The following is a 24147-nucleotide window of genomic DNA, read 5'->3' as shown; positions in this document are numbered from 1 at the left end:
AGATCACGCCGCTGTATTCCAGCCTGGGTGACAGAGTGAGACTCCATCTCAAATAAAAATGAATAAAAATAAATTAAAAAAAATAAAACTCACTGTCAAAATTGCAGGAAACAATGGGTGTGTTTGCTCCGAACACAGCAGTGGCGCTGTGCTTCTGCTTCTCCACAGTCTTCTCATCCCCATCTTCCGTAGTGTCTGCCCCCTAAAGTCAATTAACAGAGTCAGTTAGCAGAGGAGTCAGGAAACACTGCCTAAAAGCAAGCCAACCAACCCAGAGGCAAGAATCCCAAACAAATGGAATTCTAGCTTTGTAAAGATGCTATCATCCAAACTCCCTCTTTTTTTTTTTTTAAGAGGAGCAAGTCCTAGGATAGCAAGTGACTTCCCTGAAGTTGCTTAGCTGGAAAGCAGCCAAGCAGGAAGTGGGAGCCAGCCCTCCTACCTCCAGTCCAGGTTTGCCAAACCCTGATGCTGAGAAAAAGGGAAAAAAAGAAAAAATGCAGAGGATCAATAGGGAGTAAAAGGATGGGATAAGGAAGAGAAAGAGCAGCAGCAGCAGGAGAACGCAGTGGGTCACAGTGCAGAAATACAAAAATAGGCTGTTGGGGCATGGCTCCTGACCACTCTATTGTTTTATTTTATATTTTATTTTATTTTTGAGATGGAGTCTCGCTCTGTCACCCCAGGATGGACTGCAGTGGCATGATCTCGGCTCACTGCAACTTCCAACTACTGGGTTCAAGCAATTCTCTGTCTCAGCCTCTCGAGTAGCTGGGATTACAGGCACCTGCTACCACACCCGGCTAATTTTTGTATTTTTATTAGAGACGGAGTTTCACCATCTTGGCCAGGCTGGTCTTGAACTCCCAACCTCGTGATCCACCTGCCTCAGCCTCCCAAAGTGCTGGGATAACAGGCGTGAGCCACCGCGCCCGGCCCCCTATTGTTTTAGATCACCCACTGCCATTTTTCTATCCCTTCCTTCCACCTGCCTGCTTTTTCACCGACTTCTTTATTGTGCTTCTGTATGAATTGCTCTCTAATTTTGTGATCTAGCCCTCTGATTTCCTCCCCCTCACATCTGTATATTTAACTTTTTTGGTTTGTTGAACAGTTGCAGTTTCTAAGATACGATTTAAGGAACTTGTGTCTGGGATGTGAACAGATGTTACCTGAAACAAGGGTCCTGGAACAGACACATGTGGAAAATGCTAGGTGAAGCAGGTGTGTCAGCAGGAGTATTTCTTAGAACACTCCTGTGTTCATGGTCCGTTCATTCTACAGGAGGTACTGAGTACCCAGGATGTGTGGCTTTCTCTCAACCTGTTAATATTTGCCATCTTATGGTACTGGAATGACAGGCATTTCTGTGGAGTTGGCAGTGCTGTATCTAACACTCACATATTTTCTCTACACCAATACGATCTGCGCTCTGGCAACCTAGTACTTACAAGGGCACCTTCAAGTTTAAAGATGGCAGCTGCACCATGTGTTTCTGAAGGAGCCATTTTTCTCCTCCAGCGTCTGCGGCGAAAGGTATCTGAACTTCGTTGTTTCCAGTGAAATTTCCAGCCAATTAAAGAAGCATATTCCCAACCTTCTTGGTCTTCCAATTCCTCCATGGCCTAAAACAGAAGTAAAAATGTTAATGATGATGACGATGCTGCTGCTGATGATATTCCTTATCCTGATAAAACAGGTCATTTGATCAATCAGCAGACACATAGTATTCAAAATCAGCTCTTTGCCAAGTACTGAGCTAGAGCCAGGAATACAGAAAAGAAAAAAACAGACAGGATCTGTGCCCTTGCAGAGCCGATGGACTGTGGGAGTGCAGAGAGATAAGCAGGCAATTACAGCTCCACGGGGGACCGACCCTCACGAGGTGCACCTCATTCAGACTTGGGGTGGGTGAAGCAAGTAGACTCTTTCTCAAATTGCTTTCGGTTTTCTCACTTCATTAGTACATAAAAACGTTGCTAGTGTGATATAGTTTGTAAAACATTGGTATCTCCACTTTACATAGGTAGGAAAAAAAGTAAATGCCCCCCGCCAAGGTTTAAATGTTTTGCCTGAGCTAATAGCTGCCATAACTAATAAAGTGATAGGTCAGAATATATTCTTTCTGTAATAACCAATGACAGATTTGTATGCTACTTTTCAGCTTAAAAACTATTGATATACAAGTGGTATCAGTATTCAATGTTGTATTCTATTCATTCAAGAAATCTGAGTGCCTACTATGTGACAGGGATCATGTTAGGGGTAAGGACACAGTGAAGAAAAGATAGGGTCTTTGCCTTCATGTAGCTGACATTTTCATGGCAGAAATTTTATTTAACTATCTTAAAAGTATGACTGGATTTAATAAATGTAAAATTTTATGGAATAATATTTACAATCTGAGAAATAAGAGCTCCATGTGAGTAATTACTGTCGTTGGGTCTATTTTTTTCACTTTGAATAAATGTAAAACGCAGGTTAAGCATAATCTTGTGCCTGACCCTCTAGTAATATTAATAGTAGCAGTGAAAGATTTCACATAGGCAAGAGTAAGGCAGGTTAGGAAACATGATCAAAGTCTCAGCAATACTCATTGGTAGAGCTGGGCCATAGCCAGAGCCTTCCAACTGGTGGCTCAGTGTTCCTTCCACTTCAACTTGGTGCTCTCATGTGGGAGAGGGTTCCAGCACCTCTAGAAATTTCTCACCCCATCAGAATGGGATCATTAAACTAAAGAGCTTCTGCACAGCAAAAGAAACTATCACCAGAGTGAACAGGCAACCTACAGAATGGGAGAAAAGTTTTGCAATCTATCCATCTGACAAAGGACTAATATCCAGAATCTACAAGGAACTTAAGCAAAATTACAAGAAAAAAAACAAACAACATCATTAAAAAGTGAGTAAATGACATGAACAGATACTTCTCAAGAAATTTATGCGGCCAACAAACATGAAAAAAAGCTCAACATCACTGATCATTAGAGAAATGCAAATAAAAACCACAATGAGATACCATCTCACACCAGTCAGAATAGAGATTTTATATTAAAAAGTCAAGAAACAACAGATGCTGGTCAGGCTGTGGAGAAACAGGAACACTTTTACACTGTTGGTGGAAGTGTAAATTAGCTCAACATTGTGGAAGACAGTGTGGCGATTCCTCAAAGACCTGGAACCAGAAATGCCATTTGACCCAGCAATCTCATTAGTGGGTACATACCCAGAGGAATATAAATAATTCTATTATAAAGAAGCATGCATGCATATTTTCATTGTAGCACTATTCACAATAGCAAATACATGGAATCAACCCAAATGCCCATCAATAATAGACTGGATAAAGAAAATGTGCTACATACACACCACGGAATACTATACAGTCATAAAAAGGAATGAGACTGTATCCTTTGCAGGGACATGGATGGAGCTAGAGGCCATCATCCTCAGCAAACAAACATGGAAATATAAAACCAAATACCACGTGTTCTCACAGGTGGGAGCTGAACAATGAGAACACATGGACACAGGGAGGGAAACAACACACACTGGGGCCAGGGGGTGGAGGGAGGGAGAGCATCAGGATAAACAGCTGATGCATGCTGGGTTTAATACCTAAGTGATGGGTTGATAGGAGCAGCCAACCACCAAGGGACACGTTTACCTATGGAACGAACCTGCACATCCTGGGCATGTATCTTGGAACTCAAAATTAAATTGTAAAAAAAGACTCATTCATTGGCTCATTTATTTGACTAGATTATTTACTGGGAGCACATTTCTGAGTTAGCAAGGAGGATACTAAGATGACTATGGCTCCATTTTTGCTTCCAGAAGCTCACCATCTAATAAAATTAATGTCATAGCACCTACTAGAGCTATGCATTCTGTGGAATAGAGAGAGTTCCTGGTGTTCCTATTACAACACCAGCTTTGCCACTTACTAGATACTTGACCTAGAGCAAGTCTACTTAAACTCTGTGAGCATTATCTGTAAAACGGCCAGAAAATCCAAACCTTAGAGACTATAGGTGATGCCTATTCAGTACCTAGCCTTATAGAAAGCCCCTTCTATACATGCCACTTACTATGAGTGTTATTGTTCTATCAAAATTATTATTTCTTTCTTTTTTTTTTTTTTTTTGAGATGGAGTTTCGCTCTTGTTGCCCAGGCTGGAGTGCAATGGCGTGATCTTGGCTCACCGCAACCTCCGCCTCCTGGGCTCAGGCAATTCTCCTGCCTCAACCTCCTGAGTAGCTGGGATTACAGGCATGCACCACCATGCCCAGCTAATTTTTTGTATTTTTAGTAGAGACGGGGTTTCACCATGTTGACCAGGATGGTCTCGATCTCTTGACCTTGTGATCCACCCGCCTCAGCCTCCCAAAGTGCTGGGATTACAGGCGTGAGCCACCGCGCCCAGCCCAAAATTATTATTTCATTTAAAGCTTACCATACGCTAATTAGAAGGTATAGATATTATTCCCATTTTGCAGATGAGAAAGAAAGGGAAGTCAGAGTTTGAATCTCACACATCTTGTTCCAAGTTCTAAGCTACTGCTGCTACTATATTATGCTGCCAAAATAATTTCCATTTCTTTTAACACCTCTGTAGCAGTTCTCAACATTTATCCTGCCTCAGAATCACCAGGATGATTTGCTGAACTACAGACGGCTGGGCCCAGCCGCAGGATTTCTAAATCAGTAGCGTTGGGATGGGACAGTTCTAACAAATGCCCAGGTGATGGTGATATTGCCGGCTGCGGTGAGCTCACTTTGAGAACCTCAAGTGCAGCCTAATGGATTTGCAAATAGCTTTTGCAGAAACGCCTAGTTAGCTGGGACTTTGTGGTCAGGAGGGCAGAGCTCCTCAGTCCAGCTCTCTTCCCTGACTCCTCTTACCCTTGCGGTGCTTGAAGCTGTCTGTGTTAAATCTTTCCTGCGTTTTCGGACCAGCCTTCGCCGTCTATGAGTATGGTACATTTTCTCTGCGGCAACCCAGGATTTGGGCTTATGATCAGGAGGAATGGTGATTCCATATTCCCAGCCTGGAACAGAGTTTGTAAATGGTTACCCAAAAGAGATGCACTTGCCAGATCACCAAATAAACCTCCAGGAAACATTCAGTCACTCTCCCAGCTCCCAGACACTCTACTATCATGACCGAATGCGTGGCTCTTTTCATTTTGCTGGGATGTCCAGCCAAACTGAATACAGCCTCGTTCCCATTGAGTTCCTCAAAATGCTTCCTTGGTGGCCATGGGGTTCTCCTCCACTTTTATACTTCTGGTCATTCATGGTAATTGAATGCACTTAAGAATAAAGCCCAATTCAAGAGGTAGGAGAAACCACAGGTGAGGGTGTGGGCTGTGCGGGTACACAGCCTGGGTTCAAATCTTAGCATCACCACATGTTGGCTGTTAACTAAATAAGTTTCCTGCAAGTTGGTAAACCTGCCTATGGCCCAATTTCCCCATTGTAAAGATAAAACACACCTTTTTATAGGGTTACAGTATTTTAACACTATCAAAATAACATGCAATGCCTGAGGGCCATACTTAGCACACAGTTATTGCCCAATCAATGCTCACGATTATTCTAAGATCTGGTGTGTGCATCGAGATCAGCAAGGAGCTTATAATTCATGTGAAATCTTCTGGGTCAATGTCAGTTCTATGCTCCATGCATAAAGAAATGAATCAGGTTTTCTATTTTGATAATTCCAAATGCTATTGTTCACTTAATTTTAATTAAGTGAGAAAAAGACAAACACCAGAAGTTATATCAATAATCTGCATTATTGGTGCATATGATGACTTTAAGGGCAGTTTACAGCTTTCTTTTCTGAGCCAGGGGGCGCCTGAATGTGGTGTTCCCAGGGAGATTATGGGGTATGGTTAGAATAGAGAAAACCTTGACTGCAGCTCCCTCCAAATTCTCATCATGGATCCCTAAGCGTCTCAAAACCCAAACAGGTGGCCCCCATCGCCTGATGTTTTTCACTTTTTTTTTTTTTTTGGAGACAAAGTCTCACTCTGTTGCCCAGGCTGGAGTGCAGTGGCATGATCTCAGCTCAGTGCAACCTCTGCTTCCCTGGTTCAAGCGATTCTCCTGCCTCAGCCTCCTAAGTATCTGAGATTACAGGCTCCTGCCACCGTGCCTGGCTAATTTTTGTATCTTTAGTAGAGACAGGGTTTCACCATGTTGGCCAGGCTGGTCTTGAACTCCTGACCTCATGATCCACCCACCTCAGCCTCCTAAAGTGCTGGAATTACAGACGTTAGCCATCGCACCTGGCCTGTTTTTCACTCTTAACACCCTCCTGCCCACTTAGCACTTGTCCATACACTTGCCTGTCCTTTGGATTCTACATTTGACTAGTCTACATTTGACTGCCATGTGACCCAGCTGCCACAGACCAGCAGCCCCCAACCTTTTTGGCACCGAGGACAGGTTCCATGGAAGACAATTTTTCTATGGACAGGGTTGTGGGATTGGGGGGGAGGATGGCTAGATTCCCATAAAGAGCACACAACCTAGACCCCTCTCACATGCAGTTCACAACAGGGTTTGCACTCTCACGAGAATCTAATGCTGCCGTTGATCTGACAGGAGGCAGAGCTCAGGCGGTGATGCCTACTTGCCCACGGCTCACTTCTGCTGTGTGGCCCGGTTCCTAGCAGGTTACGAACTGGTACTGGTCTATGGCCAGGAGACTGGGGACCTCTGCCGTAGACCAGCAGAAGTGAGGACCTTCCCTTCCAAGGCAACTTCACCCTGATTAACCAAGGCCCTGCTGCAGAGCCCCAATCAGGTCATAGGTATACAACATTACCTTTCTCATCCACCGCTCGATTTATGTCATATGACCACGCATCATCCTCCCATTCCCAACCTGGAGGACAAGTCAACTCGCTGGGAGATGCTGCTTTATCGCCGTTCTTACAAAACAAAAATAAACACAAAGAAGGGAGGTAAGCCATCGTGTCAGTCAGATGCAAAGGGCAAGATATAGTCCTCCCGCTGAACTATGGCATTCACACCTTTACTTAGATACCATCTTAGAGATCCATTTCACTCAGAAAACTCTCTGATCTTTATTTATGCACAACTGCTAAATAAAAATTAGTTTAAACTACCTTATATTTTTACTGTTGGGGAAAAGTATTAGGTTCAATCATGTGAAATTGCTGTTTTTGAAGGTCAACATGGTTGAATCTCAGCAATTTCTTATGGTTCAACTTAATATTATGAAATGGTGCAACTGTGTTTATGAGGTGTTACGTGGGAAAGAACCCATCAGAGAATGGGTAAAACATTAAAGAAACATGATTTGGAGTTTTTTTGTTTTTGTTTTGTTTTGTTTTGAGATGCAGTTTTGCTGTGTCACCCAGGCTGGGGTGCAATGGTGCCATCTCAACTCACTGTAACTTCTCCTCCCAGGCTCAAGGGATTCTCTTGCCTCAGCCTCTATAGTCGCCTGCCACCACATCTGGCTAATTTTTGTATTTTTAGTAGAGATGGGGTTTCACCATGTTGGCCAAGCTGGTCTTGAACTCCTGACCTTCAGTGATGTACCCACCTCGACCTCCCAAAGTGTTGTGATTACAGGTGTGAGCTACCACACCCAGCAGACACATGTTTCTGAGTACAGGGAAATGCTGCTGGAGGTTCACGATGTTAATCATATACAATTGAGCAAAATTTATATAAAATATTGACAAGCCAATAAACTGCATAAAACTTACATAAAACTGAAGAGAGTTGTGAAAAGAAAGTTCCTAAGTAAATAAACGTGGCCCATAAACATGGAAAAATACTTATCTTCACTTTAGATGAAGACAGTGAAAATTGAAATAACAACAGGATACCACTTATTCATGTGGCAAAGATTATAAAGTGGGATGGTGAATGTTTAAGGCAAACAGGCTCCTCATGCTTCTGTTGAAAATATGAATTTATAAAACCTTTTTAAGGGTTACAAAATTTTATCAAAATTTTAAATGCATTTAAACCTAGACCAACCAAATCCAAGGATCTTTCCTATAGATACTTTCAGAGTGAATAAAAATATATGTTTAAGGATGTTCACTGTTACACTGCTTATAAAAACCAACGACTCAAAACTAAATGCCCAGAAAGAGGGGATTAAATGAATTATAGCAGGTGCATATAATCAAACATTCTGTGGCCATTTTTAAAAGCTCATAGATCTATATGCATTGATATAAAAAATGTTCAAGATACATTATTATGTGAGAAATACAAGCTGTGGAACTGTGTGTACAACACAATTCTATTTAGGCAGAAAAAAGGAAGTTATATACTTGTATACCAACAGAAAACAGACATCAATGTTTATCTTTGGGGAATGGAATATGGATTGGGAGAAGAATTACTTTTGATTTCCTTTAACACTGCTTGGATTTTTTAAAGACAAAAACAGTTTATGTGTTATGATATTAAAAACTAGGCCGAGCTGGCTGAACACACTGGCTCACTCCTGTAATCCCAGCACTTTGGGAGGCCAGGGTGGGCAGATCACCTGAAGTCAGGACTTTGAGACCAGCCTGACCAATACGATGAAACCCTGTCTCTACTAAAAATACAAAAATGCACCTGTAATCCCAGCTACTCAGGAGGCTGAGACAGGAGAATCGCTTGAACCCAGGAGGTGGAGGTTGCAGCGAGCTGAGATCGTGCCATTGCACTCCAGCCTGGGCAGCAAGAGCAAAACACTGTCTCAAAACAACAACAAAACAAAAACGAAAACTAAAAACAAAAAACTAGGCCAAGCTTGGTGTGTCACTCCGGTAATCCCAGCACTTTGGGAAGCTGAGGCTGGGGGATTGCTTGAGGCCAGGAGTTCAAGACAAGCTTGGGTGATATAAGACCCCATCGCTACAAAAAAATAAAAAATTAGTCTGGCATGGTGGCATGTGCCTGTAGTCCCAGCTACTGGGGAGGCTGAGGCTGGAGGATTGCTTGAGCTCAGGAATTTGAGGTTACAGTGAGCTATGATCGCACTGCTGCACTCAGCCTGGGAAACAGAGGAAGACCCTATCTCAAAAAACCCTCAAACAACAACAACAACAAACCCTTGTTAGCTCATAATAAAAATTTACCTAAAAAATTTGCACAGTCCAAACGATACCATGTACCAACATCTAGTTAAATAGGCCTCATTTCTATTCTAAAGAAAATAAATATTGTGGCACTGGTGTGGCTTAAGTTATAAGAGGAAGCCTCTTCAGAACATAAGATGGAGCAGAGGAGAAGGGTAAAGCCAGGCCAGGTGGCTGCTGGGTTCCCCACAGATTACAATGAGAGGTGACAGGTGAGGGTTTCTCTCTGAAGCAGGCTGCTCACCGCATCTGTGTAGGTGTCCTCCGCTGGCTTCCAGTCGCCCCCGGGGTAGCGGGTCTCATTCTGATAGACTTCATCGGTGAACTCCGTGTGACCTGCATCTGCCTCGGTCAGCAAGCTGCGGGGTGGGGAGGGCTCAAGTTACCCAGGAAGACCAGGTAACCCGAGGCCCCAGTGACTCCCAACACTCAGGAAGCATCTACACCCTGGGAGTGGCACCACTTCCCTCCTTGCTTTACCCCTGTTGGTTCTGACTCCAAATTCCTCTTTGTACGAATCGCTTTGGACATTCCTTTGAAGACAGGGTCTGCTGGAACAATGTGACCTAAATCACAGAGAACTCCTCAAATGAGCAAGGTTGCTCCTTCTCAGTAATGAGGATGGGGTCTGGGAAAACAGTATTGTGGGCAGGTTCTTATAAGGACCACAGACATCTTCCATGTGGGTTTCAGTTCGGGGCTGCTCAGTTTCCTCAATGAAACTCTTGGCTAACAGTTCAAAAGAAAGACAGCCGTCTCCGTTCTTTTTTAAAACCTAGTGGAGACGGTCTCATGAAGCCAAATACGGAAATGTTTACTCCTGGCTTGCTTGGTCTACGTCACACAAACTGAAGGGAGGAGTTTAAGTTTTCTGGAGAGTTCCTAGGTAGAGAGCCAAACCAGGTCATTTAAGACTCCAAACTCCATTTGAGCGTTTGGGAAATCCATACTCTCTCACATGCCAATTTCCCTCTTGGATTTGGAACTATTTGGACAACCTGCAGAGAAAAGTTACAGAGTCTCCAACTTTGTCTCAAGTCTTCTGCCAGGTACCTACTCAAATGAGGGTTATTCCCTTTATTGTTTGTGCATCTTGTCTCTGCTGTATTCTCCCCTAGAATCCAGCACGGGAAAGGAATCAAAAAAACAAATAGTCCCAACCATTTACATAAATTGGCCATCACTTCTCTGGGCCTCAGAAAAGGGGAATAAAAGCTCTGGCTGCTACCTCTAGGATTCCATCCAGCCCTTACATGCTTTGACATTCTGCTTTTCCTATCACAATTTCCCCTACCCTTTCCCTGTCCTCACTAACCTACCTTCCTTCCAGCCTATTCAAACCCCCTTTTCCTTCCCCTCACCAATCTCCCCCAACTCCATCCAAAGCAAGCTGCCTGAGTTGAAAGCAGTCAGGTGTGGGTCTTAAGAGAGCAGCATGCTCACTTGCCTCCCTCCCTCCCTAATGCCTATGCAATCACAGGAAATGAACCACAGCAAGACCAAACTCTAGTTGGAAGCCTTAAAATTCAACTTCGCAAGCTTATTTCCTCCCACCTCAAGGATGCTGTCAACAGATGTCAAAAAAAGGGAATGCTGGTTCTAGTGTTGTTGGCAACATTTAGAAAACAGTCTCTAGTGTCCCCCAGACTCCAGGGGAAGCATGCTTACCACCTTCTACTGTTTATTTCTTTTTTCAAATAATGGCTTTTGAGATATAGTTCACATATATGGAATTCATCCACTTACATGTACCTTCTCCTGTTTCTTGCAGACTTCTAGCATGACAGCTGAGTACTGGTTTGGGTGCCCATGCTGGACTCAGATTCTAGCCCCAATGATACCACTGACAAGCGATGCACCTTTGGACAAGTTATTTAATCTCTCTAGATCTCCGCTTCCTCATTTACAAAGTGGAGCTACAGCTAGTGCTCGACTTACGACCACGATTGGGACCGGCAAACCGGTCGTAACATGATTTGGTCGTAAGTTGAGTAGGCTATATGTACAGTAGAAATGGTGCACGTGGCAGGGCGTGGTGGCTCACGCCTGTAATCCCAGCACTTTGAGAGGCCGAGGCAGGGGGATCACGAGGTCAAGAGATCGAGACCATCCTGGTCAACATAGTGAAACCCCGTCTCTACTAAAAATACAAAAAATCAGCTGGGCATGGTGGCGCATGCCTATAATCCCAGCTACTCAGGAGGCTGAGGCAGGAGAATTGCCTGAGCCCAGGAGGCGGAGGTTGCGGTGAGCCGAGCTCGCGCCATTGCACTCCAGCCTGGGCAACAAGAGCGAAACTCCGTCTCAAAAAAAAAAAAAAGAGAAATGGTGCACGTGGAGATGGTAGTGCTGCTGGAAGCTGATCCGCACTCTCGTATGCCCAGCTGGGCAACATTTGCACTGCCAGACACGGAGCAGTCGTGGCTAGCGACTGTGGTCCTAAAGTTGAATGGTCGTAAGTTGCATAGGTCGTAAGTCGATCAATACCTGTAATACTACTACTTGTTGGCAGATAATTCTCTGCGAGTCTCTCGAGTTTCTGCACCTCTTGCAAGCCAAGGCACTGACGGCCTTTGTCATGGGCTATCTTCTCAAAGATGTTTCTATGGGGAACACTAAGATAGCGTCTCTGCGCAGCAAAGGGTCAACCTGCTTACTGCCCATTATAAAAAATTCCAGTTCCCTAAGGTCAGAGTCCCTCTGTTATAATTCAATCTACTGCATGTACAAGTGTCATCTGGCCTTCTTCATGTTACTCTGTGGGAACAGGGGCATGAGGAAGTCAAGCAAATGTTGACACCATGGCATTGCTACTGCTGTGGGCAAGACAGTTCTTTTATTCTAACCCGGGAGTCACATGCCAGCATCTGTGAAACTATGGCAGGTAACCTTGTTCTCTTGCAAGTAGGGTCAAATCTCAGATCCTTCTTGCCACTACTTCCCTTGTAGGGCTGTAATAAAGATTAAATAAGATGACGCCAGTGCCCAGCATCCTGCCTGACACAGTCACACATAATAAGTTCTCAAAAATGTTAGTTACCAGGTACTTTTTTGACACAGAGTTTCGCTCTTGTTGCCCAGGCTAGAGTGCAATGGTGCAATCTCGGTTCACCGTAACCTCCACCTCCCAGGTTCAACCGATTCTCCTGCCTACACCTCCCTAGTAGCTGGGATTACAGGCATGCGCCACCGCACCCAACTAATGTTTGGTATTTTTAGTAGAGACAGTGTTCCTCCATGTTGGTCAGGCTGGTCTCGAACTCCGAACCTTAGGTGATCCGCTCGCCTGGGCCTCCCCAAAGTGCTGGGATTACAGGCATGAGCCACAGTGCCTGGCCACCAGGTGCCTGTCTTCTGGTGGAACACCTTTCAACTTTCTGTAGATTTCAATGGACTTAGTCCAGCTCAGTGAGTGTCACATATTACCAAGAATGATGATGGAAATAAAATACATTTAGCAATTTCTAGAGAAAGATTTCATTGCTATCCTTTTTACTCAGAAAATGGACAACTTACCTTCTTTCAGGATCAACTATCCAGTCTCCTTCCCATTCCCAGCCTTTTGGAGGCAGAAAAAATTCCCTCTTAAGCTTTATTTTTCCTGTGACATCAGAAAATTTATGACGTCCTACTAATCCAGAAGTGCCCCATTTTCCAAACATGAGAGCTTGATTTTCATACTATTAAAAAGAGATAAAATTGGAGAAACACCATCAGAGAGCAAAAAATAAAGCTAGCACGTATATTTTCTTTTTTTTTTTTTTTGAGACGGAGTTTCACTCTTGCTACCCAGGCTGGAGTGCAATGGCGCGATCTCGGCTCACCGCAACCTCCGCCTCCTGGGTTCAGGCAATTCTCCTGCCTCAACCTCCTGAGTAGCTGGGATTACAGGCACGCACCACCATGCCCAGCTAATGCTTTTTGTACTTTTAGTAGAGACGGGGTTTCACCATGTTGACCAGGATGGTCTCGATCTCTTGACCTCGTGATCCACCCGCCTCGGCCTCCCCAAGTGCTGGGATTACAGGCTTGAGTCACCGTGCCCGGCCGCCTAGCACGTATATTTTCAAGTTCACCTGGGACTTACGCTAGACAACCACAGAAAGCAGAAAAAAGCTTTGTGCTCAGAAGGCATGGGTCTAACTTGAGCTGTTACTGACTGTGCAATGTTGGATAAATCATTCAGCTCTCTAAGACTCAGTGCTCTCATCTGAAAACTGAGGATAATGCTACCTCTGCTATAGAGTTGTTCTGGAGTTTAAATGTGCAAATGACTGTGAAAATGCTTTGTAAATAGTGATATAGCATCTTAGCTGTTTCTATAATTTTGAATGGCTCAAGATAGTTCTTTGAACCTTATCTTTTAAATACCTATGAAAGTCCTGAGCTTATGAATGAGCAGATTTTATAAAATTTATTTGTAAGCCTACTGCTAAGAACTTGGGACATATTTTCCTGTGGAAACAATATACAATTAATGTTGCCATTTCCCAGGCAGTCCACACACACACACACACACCCATCTAAAACATGAAGGTCCTTGAGTACCCAGCCTTTATTGTACCTAGAAGTTATGAGCCTTAATTCCATCTGGAATGTGGCAAGTAGACCAAGGCCTTTCTGGGAAGCAGGCTGAGTAGCAATGGCAGACTCTGGCTTACAAGGCATTCCTTTCCAAGTTAGAATCTATAAATCTACGACAGTCTGCTTTTCATCATCTCAACCACAGAAAGGGTGGAGATTTGCCAATGTGCTGGGTGTCCCTGTTTGGATCTAAACTAGAATTTCCATTTGTCTGCTGATGAACCCACTGAGAAGATGATTTGCATAAGCCGCAGGAAAGTTTTGGCTGAAGGAGAAGGGAGGAGATTGGAGTGGGGGCCTGATTAGGAAACTGGAATCAAGAGGATGCAATAGTGCTTGGCTCAGATACTGGCTCTCAGCCTGGAGGGGAGATGCGCTTCAGGCAGATGCTCAAGTATCTGTTATCCTAAAGAACCATGAGACTTGGGAGCACATGACTCAGACACAGAATGGAGAGCAGGGATTTCTTGCTGGTCTGCTTGGAAGCCAGCATAGCTTTAGTAAAATCCAGGCAAAGACCTTGGCATGGACAAGAGGGTATCAGCAGCAGTGGAGATGCGGCTTTCAGGACTGTGGCTTGAGTCAGCAGTAGTGGGGCAGGACAGTAAGAAAAATGTATTCATGAGCAAACGCGTGTGAAGCACCTCAAAGACACCCAGAAATCTTGGGGGGAAATTTTGTAGAAAACTAAGTGCTAGTATTAGCACATGAAGGCAGGAAGCAGCAAAACTTCCATTACTATGGTGAATGTGCTCCTGCTGGTACTCACAGGCGAGTCACACGGAACAACAGAAACGGGTGGATCATCTCTCTCCATGAGGTGAAGCTCAAGCTTCCCTTTATGCAGGGAAGGATGTGAAAATGGGAAGGAGTGAAGGAAGCCCTGGGCTGGTCAGTCATTGCTCAGGGCTGGTTTTTCCAGGTTTAGACTCAGCCACAGAGCTGGAGGACCAGTGGATGCCAAGAAATCCTACAGGAAGGCAGGAATGAGTCTTTCCTTGCATATGCCATGAAGCCCCGTACTCCACACAGTCCAGCTGGCTGGACATCAACATCCTCCACTCAAGGCCTCCCTACTGGCCTCCAGCTCACCCTTTATTTATCTTCATTAGCACTTCCAGCCTGGAAGGGCTTGTTTGTGTGTTTCCCACACATTCCACTTTTTTTTTTTTTTTGAGACAGAGTCTCACTCTGTTGCCCAGGCTGGAGGGCAGTGGCACGATCTCAGCTCACCACAAACTCTGCCTCAGGTTCAAGTGATTCTCCTGCCTCAGCCTCCCAAGTAGCTGGGACTACAGGCACATGCCACCATGTCCAGCTAATTTTTGTATTTTTAGTAGAGACGGGGTTTCACTATGTTGGTCAGGCTGGTCTCAAACTCCTGACCTCGTGATCCACCCACCTTGGCCTCCCAAAGTGCTGGGATTACAGGTATGAGCCACTGCACCAGGCTCCACTGTTTCTTAAAGTGGTCCCCACTGTCACCCCATGTTGAAATAACCTAACCTACAGAATCAGAATCTCCAGGGTACCCCGGGAGTCTGCATGCTTAACAGGAGACAAGTTTTGCAACCATTGCAATAGATTGTGAGACCCTTGAGGACAAGCCTTGGCTTCTTAACCACCTTCAGCACCTGGCTGAGTGTGTGGCATGAAGCCACCACTCCCTAAAAGCCTCAATGGACAGATGGATGGATGGAGGGATGGATGGTTGGGTGGAGAGTAGGACAGATAAATTGTCATCATTTATTTATTCATTCAATAAACATGTATTGGGACCTATTATGTGCCAGGCCCTGTTGAATCAATAAAAAGTAAAACTTAAAGATGGCTATGGGTTTTCTTGCCCGGCAAGCGTATCAGAGCCACAATCCTGAACCAGTTGTCAGATATAGCAGTGGGCAGCAGGAACAGATTTCTAGATAAGCTAAAATGATGACAGTCTTCTCCTCATTTATTTGATCATGAAGACCTATCTGTAGAGTGGTGTTCATCTGAAAATCAACAGAAGAGACCCACCAAATACATCTAATAATTTAAGTCAATTTGAGTTAAAAATAGTATAAAAAAAGCAAAATAATTCTATTTTTAGCTGTAAATGTTTGTCATTGTTTTCATTGGTTTAATGTAATGAGACTTTTCATTAACTGGATGGATTTTAAATACAGTGAAGGTTTTACAAATTATCTCTATTGTTTTTGAAGTTTTGGGGCACTTTTTTTTTTTTTTTTTTTTTTCCCCTGGACAAGACTATCTGAGGCTTCCCGTAAACGTGAAATGGATCTTCAGGGGTTTTAAGACCCTCTACCCCAAGTAAGCTGTATTAAGATCTGAACCCCTCTCCTGGGCTGGTGTGTGTGCACGTGTGTGTGTGCATGTGTGTACGTGCATATGTGTGCGTGTGTGTGTGTACTCAGTGTCCCAGCATCAGGCACCAATAAGACTGACCTTTCTATCTCTTACATCTAGAACTCTCTAATAGGCACCAATAAGACTCTTAGAGAGTTCCAGCTGTGAGATCTAGAAAGGCAGCCATCTTCAGTATTGCTGTTAAGATTGCGTGGAAGTCATCTAAGTCATCTCTTAGAATTATCACACAAAAGTGTTAATTACCATGGTGTGTTCCAGTGTTGACAATAAAATCTCAAGAGCTCTTGTCTTATACCCTTAGGTTAAGATCCCTTGGATGGGATTTAGGGGATGGTAAGGAGGGCTGTGGTTGTTTTCAGTATGTGAATGTTTTCCATGAAGGTGAAAAGTAAAAGTACCCCTCCCTCCACCAAAGAAGAAAAGGTAGGGAGATCATTAAAGGTACCATTTCAGCAAAGACGGTGAAAGTTCCTTCTGCGAAGCTGTTAAACTTCTTCTCCTCAGCACTTAAGCCTAGCCAGATGTTCACTCGCAACTCCACAGGTACCTTGAGCCCGTTGTTTTTCTCCTGCGGATACTGTGAGATGAATAGCATGTGATGTTACATTTGGCACAGCATGGACTGTGACATGAAGTTAAAGCCAAAAGCAGAGCGAACATCTAATCATGGCTCTAACCAGTCTAATTTCATGTTTGCTTCCATTAAAACATTTCCAGATCACCCTACAGCAAAGATTAAAATCACAATTAAAGCAGCAGATGTCAGTGTGATCCACAGATTCCTGCCTGTCCCTGAGACCTTTCAGGAGGTCCATAAGGTCCAAACAATTTTTCTAAACACACTAACATGGTATTTATCTTCTTCACTGTATTGACACTTGCACTGGTAGTGCAAAAGCAGTGGTGGAAAAACCTCCTGCACTGTTGCAGGAATCAAGGCAGGGATGCCAGACTGGACCTAGTGGTAACAAGTAAAAGTAAGAGTAATAACAACTGCAATCTCAGTAAAGAAACAAAATGCCAGTTTCACTAAAGAATTATCTTTTCTGTCTTTTCCTATGTGCAAAATAAAATAAAAGGATCATGTTGATCAAGCAGTAAAAATTACTAAATTTTTTTTTTTTGAGACAGAGTGTCACTCTGTTGCTGGAGTGCAGTGGCTTATTCTCGGCTCACTGCACCCTTGACCTCCCGGGCTCAGCGATCCTCCCACCCCAGCTGCCGGAGTAGCTGGGATTACAGATGTGTGCCCCCACACTGGCTAATTGTTGTAGGGACAGGGGTCTTGCCATGTTGCCCAGGTGGGTCTTAAACTCCTGAACTCAAACGATCCGCCCACCTCAGCCTCCCAAAGTGCTGGGATGACAGGCATGTGCCGCTGTGCTCAGACAAGATTACTCATTTTATTAAACTCGACCCTTGAATACATGTTAATATTTTGTGTGATGAGACGGGAGGCACTCTGCTGCATATTGGCGGATGATGGTTGTCTCAAGAAAAAGCTCTTGTGCAGTTTTTGGAGGTGTAAGCTGAACTAGATTTTTGAAAAATGAAATATCACTTTTACTTAAAATTGCAATTGACAGATAAACATGGTTATTCCAATTTGACTATGGGGCAGGCATTTTTTTTAACATGAATAAAGCGAGCCTCTTACTCCAAGGAAAAGAATCCTCTATTTGTTGGTGATGACAAAATTCAAGCTTTCAAGTAAAAAAATAGAGTGTTGGAAAACTTGAACCTGTCACAGTAAGTCTGACAGCTTCCAACACATAAAGACTTTCTGATAAGTAACATTAACAAATGTGATTTAAAAGTGATTTTTTCTATATTGTATGACAAAATGTGTCATAATAACTCAGTGATCTACATACCTCAGTGAATTTTCCAAATGATTGTACATTATGTTACAAAATCACACATGAATAAAAGTCATTCAAAGTCCAAGAAAGACCAAGGATTTTAATGTAGCTGAGCATGAAAAATTCATTGATATGGTTTTAGATTTCACACTGCAATTAACCTTTTAAAAGCTACCACTTGAGGTTAGTGTTACATCAAAGATGAATATTCATAATTATCTGAAAAGGTTATTACAATACTCCTCCCTTTTCCAACTACATATCTATGTGAGGCCAGATCTTCTTCATATACTTCAACCAAATAACTAATTCCAACAGCTTAAATACACAAGCAGATAAGAGAATCCAGCTATGTTTCTGTTCAGCAAGACATTAAACAAGTTTGCAAAAATGTAAAATAGTCTCATTCTGCTCTGAGTTTTTACATAAAATGTATTTTCTGTTAACAATTATGTTAGTATTTTATATTAAATATGTAATTAAATACAAACATGTAACACATTTTATATCAAATATGTAATTTCTGTTAATAATTATGTTAACATTTTATATTAAATATGTAATTGATATAATTTATGTTAATAATGGGTTACTGTTATGGTTAAACCAATAAATATTTTAAAATTTATCAGTTCCAATTTCTATTACAGTAAATATTGATAGGTATAACCCACATAAATCTAAGCTCTCTGGTGTCTTTAATAATTTTTTTAAGGTATAAAGGTGTCTCAAGACCAAAAAATCTCACTGAGTTCAATGGCTCCCTAAACTGTGTAATGAGTATTGACAAAATCAATAAATATATAAAACATTCTCTTAAAAGCATTTTGCTGTTTATCCACTAACTTCTAAAACCTAACCCAGAGAAGATGCCTTTGTCTCCTCTCCCACCCCCTGTGAAGTTTTATTTATTAATCAGTTTGCTTCCACCCACTGCTGAGGTCAATTATAATTGTGGTTCTATCTTAAGTAAAATTTATTCTACCAAGAGACACTTGAAAGAAGATAATCACTGATTCTATTTACACCCTCCTGATTAAAGAGCAATGAGTAAATTTATTAAAAGTTAGCAGATATCTCCTTGTTTGAAGAGAATACTCCGCGACTCTGCTTTTTCTCTTCTTAATTGCTATTTCTTTGCCCCAAATCCAAAGAACTCCAGTTGGGGTTGGCCAGAGAGATGTCAAAACATATAGATGGGAACTATTCTGATTTCTTTGTTTCTGGCCCCAGGCTCACCTTTGGTTTCCCATATGCACACACAGAGTTCTTAATTCGGGGTCCTGGAATGGGCTTATGGGTTGTATGAAGCTCCTAAATTCTATGCAAAATATTCGATGAACATGCAGTGTGCATTTCCCTGGAGGAGAGGGCCCATGGCTTTCATCAGGCATTTAAGACAGTCTATGACTCTAAATATATTCAGAATCTCTTCCCTAAAGTTACGATTATCAAAATCTTCAATTTGATTGGTTCATCAAATTGAAATCGATTCAATCTATTGCTCATTTGGTTAGAGCAACAGATTCCACGGACCGTCTCTACTGCTTTCTCTTTCTTTCCCCAACATTCACTAAAATGAAGGGAAGAAAGGCACTGCCTTGCATGAGACATCAGAAGTGAAAAATTCATGCCAGAAAGCAAAATATTCACAATGCCATGTTTATATTAATGTCACAAAGACATCTAAGGAAGTGTCCTTGATCGAAAGCCAGCCAACCTCAGATCTACTCTCTGAGAATTACCACCCCAGAGGGAGGGATCAGAATGTGTTGGAATTGATCCCAATTACCCTCACCATTCAACGATTAGCAAATAGTACAAAGCAGCCCCTTCTCAGGAATACGGCTTTTACATTTAGTGTGTTTCACATGACACGTGAAGACATGTACCTTGAGAAAGATGGTTTGGGTTTTTCCACAGTATTTTCCAGATGCATTCTCACCACTGGTGGAGTATAAGACCCGATGTGCGGGAATTCGTGCATAGGCCAGTCTCTTCTCTCCCCGGATCATCCAGATGATGATATCAGGCATGCTGTTCTGTGGCTGGTCACCAGCATCAGATAGAAGAGGAAGCACAGCCATGGTTAGTCTAGATGGAGAGGGAGCCAGGCACAGTGGCTCACACTTGTATTCCTAGCACTTTGGGAGGCTGAGGCGGGTGGATCATGAGGTCAGGAGTTTCGAGACCAGCCTGACCAACATGGAGAAACCCCATTTCTACTAAAAATACAAAATTAGCCAGCTGTGGTGGCGTGCACCTGTAGTCCCAGCCAGTCAGGAGGCTGAGGCAGAAGAATCGCTTGGACCTGGAAGGCAGAGGTTGCAGTAAGCTGAGATCATGCCATTGCACTCCAGCCTAGGTGACAAAGCGAGATTCCAACTCAAAAAAAAAAAAAAAAAGGTGGGGAGAGAGGGACTGAAGACATTGCATACTGGACCCTCAGAGATCCATTTTGCAAAGAAATCCTTGGTTAGGGCCCTACCTCAAATTCCTGAGCTCCCATCTTCTAGAACCGTACTGTGAGTTTGCAGGGCCGGGAGGCAGGCTAAGGCCGGCCAAAGGGAAGGGTGAGAAGCAGAGGGGCAGCCTCGCCTGGAAAAGCCCCTCCTTCTCTGCTCTAGGAGGCATCCTAGGAAATATTCCATCTCATCTGAAGCATCATTTGAAGAAAGCCACCAGCAGCAGTCAAAGGGTTACAGATTGCATGTATTTTACAGGACATAGAGTCTCTGGCTCACCATCCAATATTTGCCAAATCTGAAATATTAATTTCATTTTCAAAAACCTTTTTTTATTCTAATTATAAAGGAGATAATCCAGCTTTCAGGGCTGGATATTCAAATATCCCTATTGGCACACACTGGTATAAAAAGCTTCTTCTCCTAAGTCCACTATAGAACACTGTGAGAGTACCAAAGCATAGAAAGTAGAAGATTAAATTACCTATAATCCCGTGTTCTTTTTCAGGTGTATTTCTACCCACAAATATGTGACTACCTACCCAACCCTCTGATTTCTGAGAGACAGGAGGAGTCTCCTTACTTCCTCATTCTTCCAGTCCACCGAGGTTAGTGGTAGCCAGCATTTATCCAGCACTTACTGTATGCCCTCAACTGTGCTAAGCCCTTACACCCATCATCTTTAAATCTTCACACAACAAGGCTAAGTAGTAAGCACTATGTTTACCTCAATTTTACAGATGGGGAAACTGAAGCTCAGAGAGGTTGAATAACCTGCCCAATGTTATACATGGTAGAACCAGGATTCAAATTCATGTCTTCCAAACCCCAGCCAAAGCTGACGTTTTAATCCTCTGTACTAAAAAGATCATTCAAAATATTCTCTGACAGTACCATGAAAATGATAATGATTTGTCCACTTTTGAAGACATTTCCAAGATCACCAACTCAAAATTTTTCCCCGGCCCTGATTTCAATAACATTCATCCATTAGCATTCTCAGTCCAGTTACTCCTTGATTTTTATAATCTGTCAGATCTGCTCCATATCCCAGATAACGTAGTAGATTCTCCTTCTACCACCCTTATTCTTGGTGCCATTTTGCAGAGCCCTTCTTCCCTATCAGGTGATGGTTGCGTAGTTTAAAAGTCCTACCTCTTCGGTCAGCTGCATTAATTTATCAAGCCAGTCCTCAATTTCTGCCAGTGTGGACTTCACATCTGTGGCTTCCGACCGCATCCTCACAGCTGCCTCATGTATTTGGGAGAGAGATCTGGACCGCAGCTTTCGGATCTGAGTATCGAGAACTGTGACGTTGGCTTTTCCTTCTGTGAGAGGCAATGAATATCTAGAAAAAGGAAGAAATAAAAAGAAACAGAGAATTTGAAGAATAACCTAATTTTAGGCTTCAGAACTGTCGAATACATTTATGTTTGATTTCCATCTTACAAACCTCTTAACTCAATCTACAAGCGTTGCCTGGTTGATGCTGGAGTTGAATGTATCTGGCATTGCCAGAGCAGACCTGCCAGTCTCTTAATTTTCACAAGGCATACAGGGAGATTAAAATTCCAAAGCTATTTTAGGCCTTATAGTTTAACAACAGACCAAGGAGTCACTGGAAAGAACATGGAAACAGTGGCCGCTGAGAGGAACTGGCTTTCCCATCTTTTGCTTCCTAAATCATTTTACAGACCCACAAAATGATGGAAGAGGAGGGAGGTTAGAGATCATTTAGCTGAAGCATTCTTAACTTAGGGAATCCTGGGCCTATAAGCAGTCTATGGGTGAGTCTTAGAAGGTCTGTGAAACTCTGGAACTTACAAAGAAAACTGTGTCTATCTGTGTCCATGTGTAGTGTGATGTAATGAAGAAGAAGATAGGCTTTGAAGCCAGCGACCTGGGTACTAACCGTGGCTCCATTCTTTACTAGTTCTATTGTCTTGACCAGCCACTTACTTTCTTGTCCTCCTATTTTCAAATGTGGGACATACGTCTTAGGGCCGTTGTGAGAAGGAAATGAGTTGATGTATGGAGAACATTTGGAATAGTTGCATTGCAAAGTCTATATAATGTTGCCATCCTCATCATCGTCTCCATCATCATCATCATCATCTCATCAGATTCTCAAAGAGGCCCATGAACTCCAGAAAGATTATGAACCACCTGTGTAGGCCGAATCCCCATTCGGTATGACAGCCTGGATGTGTTGCGATGAGACCCCCAAGGGTTACTGAGAACGGCTGAGCTAGGGCCAGAATTAGCCTTCTGCTGCCAGGTCTTCCCTCCCACCATGGCATCTGGTGGGACACCGGGTTAGGTTTCACCAATTTCAGGAAGCTCCGTTCACAGTGTCCCTAGCTAGAATTTCCACTCACTTGAATTTCACCCAATTCTTCAATGAAGAAAATCCTAGCACGACTTCCCTTAAACACTGAATTTCCTGTTATATAAAGTTTAAAAAGATTCCAGTTTGATTCCTCAAAACCAGCTCACATCAGAAGTATAAATAGATGACTGTGACTTGCTCCGCAAATCTCCTTTTTTTTTTTTTTTTTTTTTTTGAGGCGGTGTTTTGCTCTTGTTACACAGGAGGAACTACAATGGTGCAATCTTACCTCACCGCAACCTCTGCCTCCCGGGTTTAAGCGATTCTCCTTGCCTCAGCCTCCTGAGTAGCTAGGATTATAGGCTTGCGCCACCACGCCTGGTTAATTTTTGTATTTTTAGTAGAGACGGGGTTTCAACACGTTGGTCAGCTGGTCTTGAATGCCTGACCTCAGGTGATCCGCCTGCCTTGGCCTCCCAAAGTGCTGGGATTGTGGGCATGAGCCACCACACCCAGCCTGGTTTAGCAAATAACTATGGCATTGGATTTGAAGGGTTAAGTCCCCAGAGTGATTCTTTGAGGCAAAAAGCTAAATGGAAGTTGTTAGTTCAAAAGTCACACTTGGGGTCCTGGACAAACAGATGTTGACTGTGGAATAGGTGCAGGAAGACAGGCTGAGTTGGCAAACCCAGCTCTGGGCACCACATGTGTCATTTCACCTCTTTGGACCTGTTTTCTCATTTACAAGATAAGGAGACTGAAGGACATGATCCCTGAGGACCCAGCTCTAACATCTAAACAAACGCCTCAGCACTGCTTTGATTTTGGCTACGTTTCAGTTACCTGGCTACACCACTAGGAGGCACAAGAAGACAGGGCGATTTAGGGCGTTAGCCCAGCCTGAGAAATAAAGGCCTTTTTGCTTGTGGAAAGCATTCAATATGCTTTTCTTTCGGAACTTCCCTGTCCACTGCTTTATTAGCCAATATTTAAAATGAGTTTGGAATGAATCACTTTCCCCTTTAATTTGATCTGAGCTGTTTCTCCAAGTCACAGTTATGAAAGGTCCTCTGGTTCCAGTCAAATCTACTGGTTTCGCCTAACAGAGGCTGGGCCACAATGTTCATTAGGCATTCAGTAAAAGAGCAAGGAAAAAGGCTGCTTCTAAAAACATGTTTATGAATTAGAGAGATTGTTCCGAATGGTGAAATCGATGCTCCACCCCCAGATCCCATTCTCCATGGGAGCCAGAGGTCACCCTTCTCCAGGGGAGGGGCCATCCATGGGTTGATGGGAAGCAGAGGCTCGGGCTTGCCTCTTCCACCCCTCCCCATCTCTTGCCTGAGGCTGCCTGGGACGTGCTTTCTGGAGTGGGGCCTCAGCCTCCCTAGGCTACTTTAGAACTGGCC

At 43.3% G+C, this 24147-nt stretch overlaps 1 protein-coding gene across 8 annotated transcripts in view; it reads right to left on the bottom strand.

The window, feature by feature from the left end:
* Positions 1-24147, bottom strand: part of MYOF (myoferlin) — a 184072-nt gene that overhangs the window by 51537 nt on the left and 108388 nt on the right. For all 8 annotated transcript variants that reach the window (XR_004258974.1, XM_032245509.1, XM_032245511.1 and 5 more), the window contains 9 exons: positions 21565-21757; positions 19837-19992; positions 16528-16659; positions 12645-12808; positions 9373-9487; positions 6839-6944; positions 4906-5051; positions 1452-1625; positions 94-202 (listed from right to left, as the gene is read on the bottom strand). Coding sequence is in view for 7 of the 8 variants with exons in the window: in XM_032245509.1 (XP_032101400.1) it covers positions 94-202; positions 1452-1625; positions 4906-5051; positions 6839-6944; positions 9373-9487; positions 12645-12808; positions 16528-16659; positions 19837-19992; positions 21565-21757 (1295 nt within the window). In the remaining variant the exon portion in view is untranslated. The remainder of the gene's footprint in view (positions 1-93; positions 203-1451; positions 1626-4905; positions 5052-6838; positions 6945-9372; positions 9488-12644; positions 12809-16527; positions 16660-19836; positions 19993-21564; positions 21758-24147) is intronic.

The sequence above is a fragment of the Sapajus apella genome, unplaced genomic scaffold (assembly GCF_009761245.1).
Source record: "Sapajus apella isolate SASKATOON/1434 unplaced genomic scaffold, GSC_monkey_1.0 scaffold58, whole genome shotgun sequence".
Lineage (NCBI taxonomy): Eukaryota > Metazoa > Chordata > Mammalia > Primates > Cebidae > Sapajus > Sapajus apella.
The sequence above is the reverse complement of the archived record's forward strand: the minus strand, read 5'-3'. Positions and strand labels throughout refer to the sequence as shown.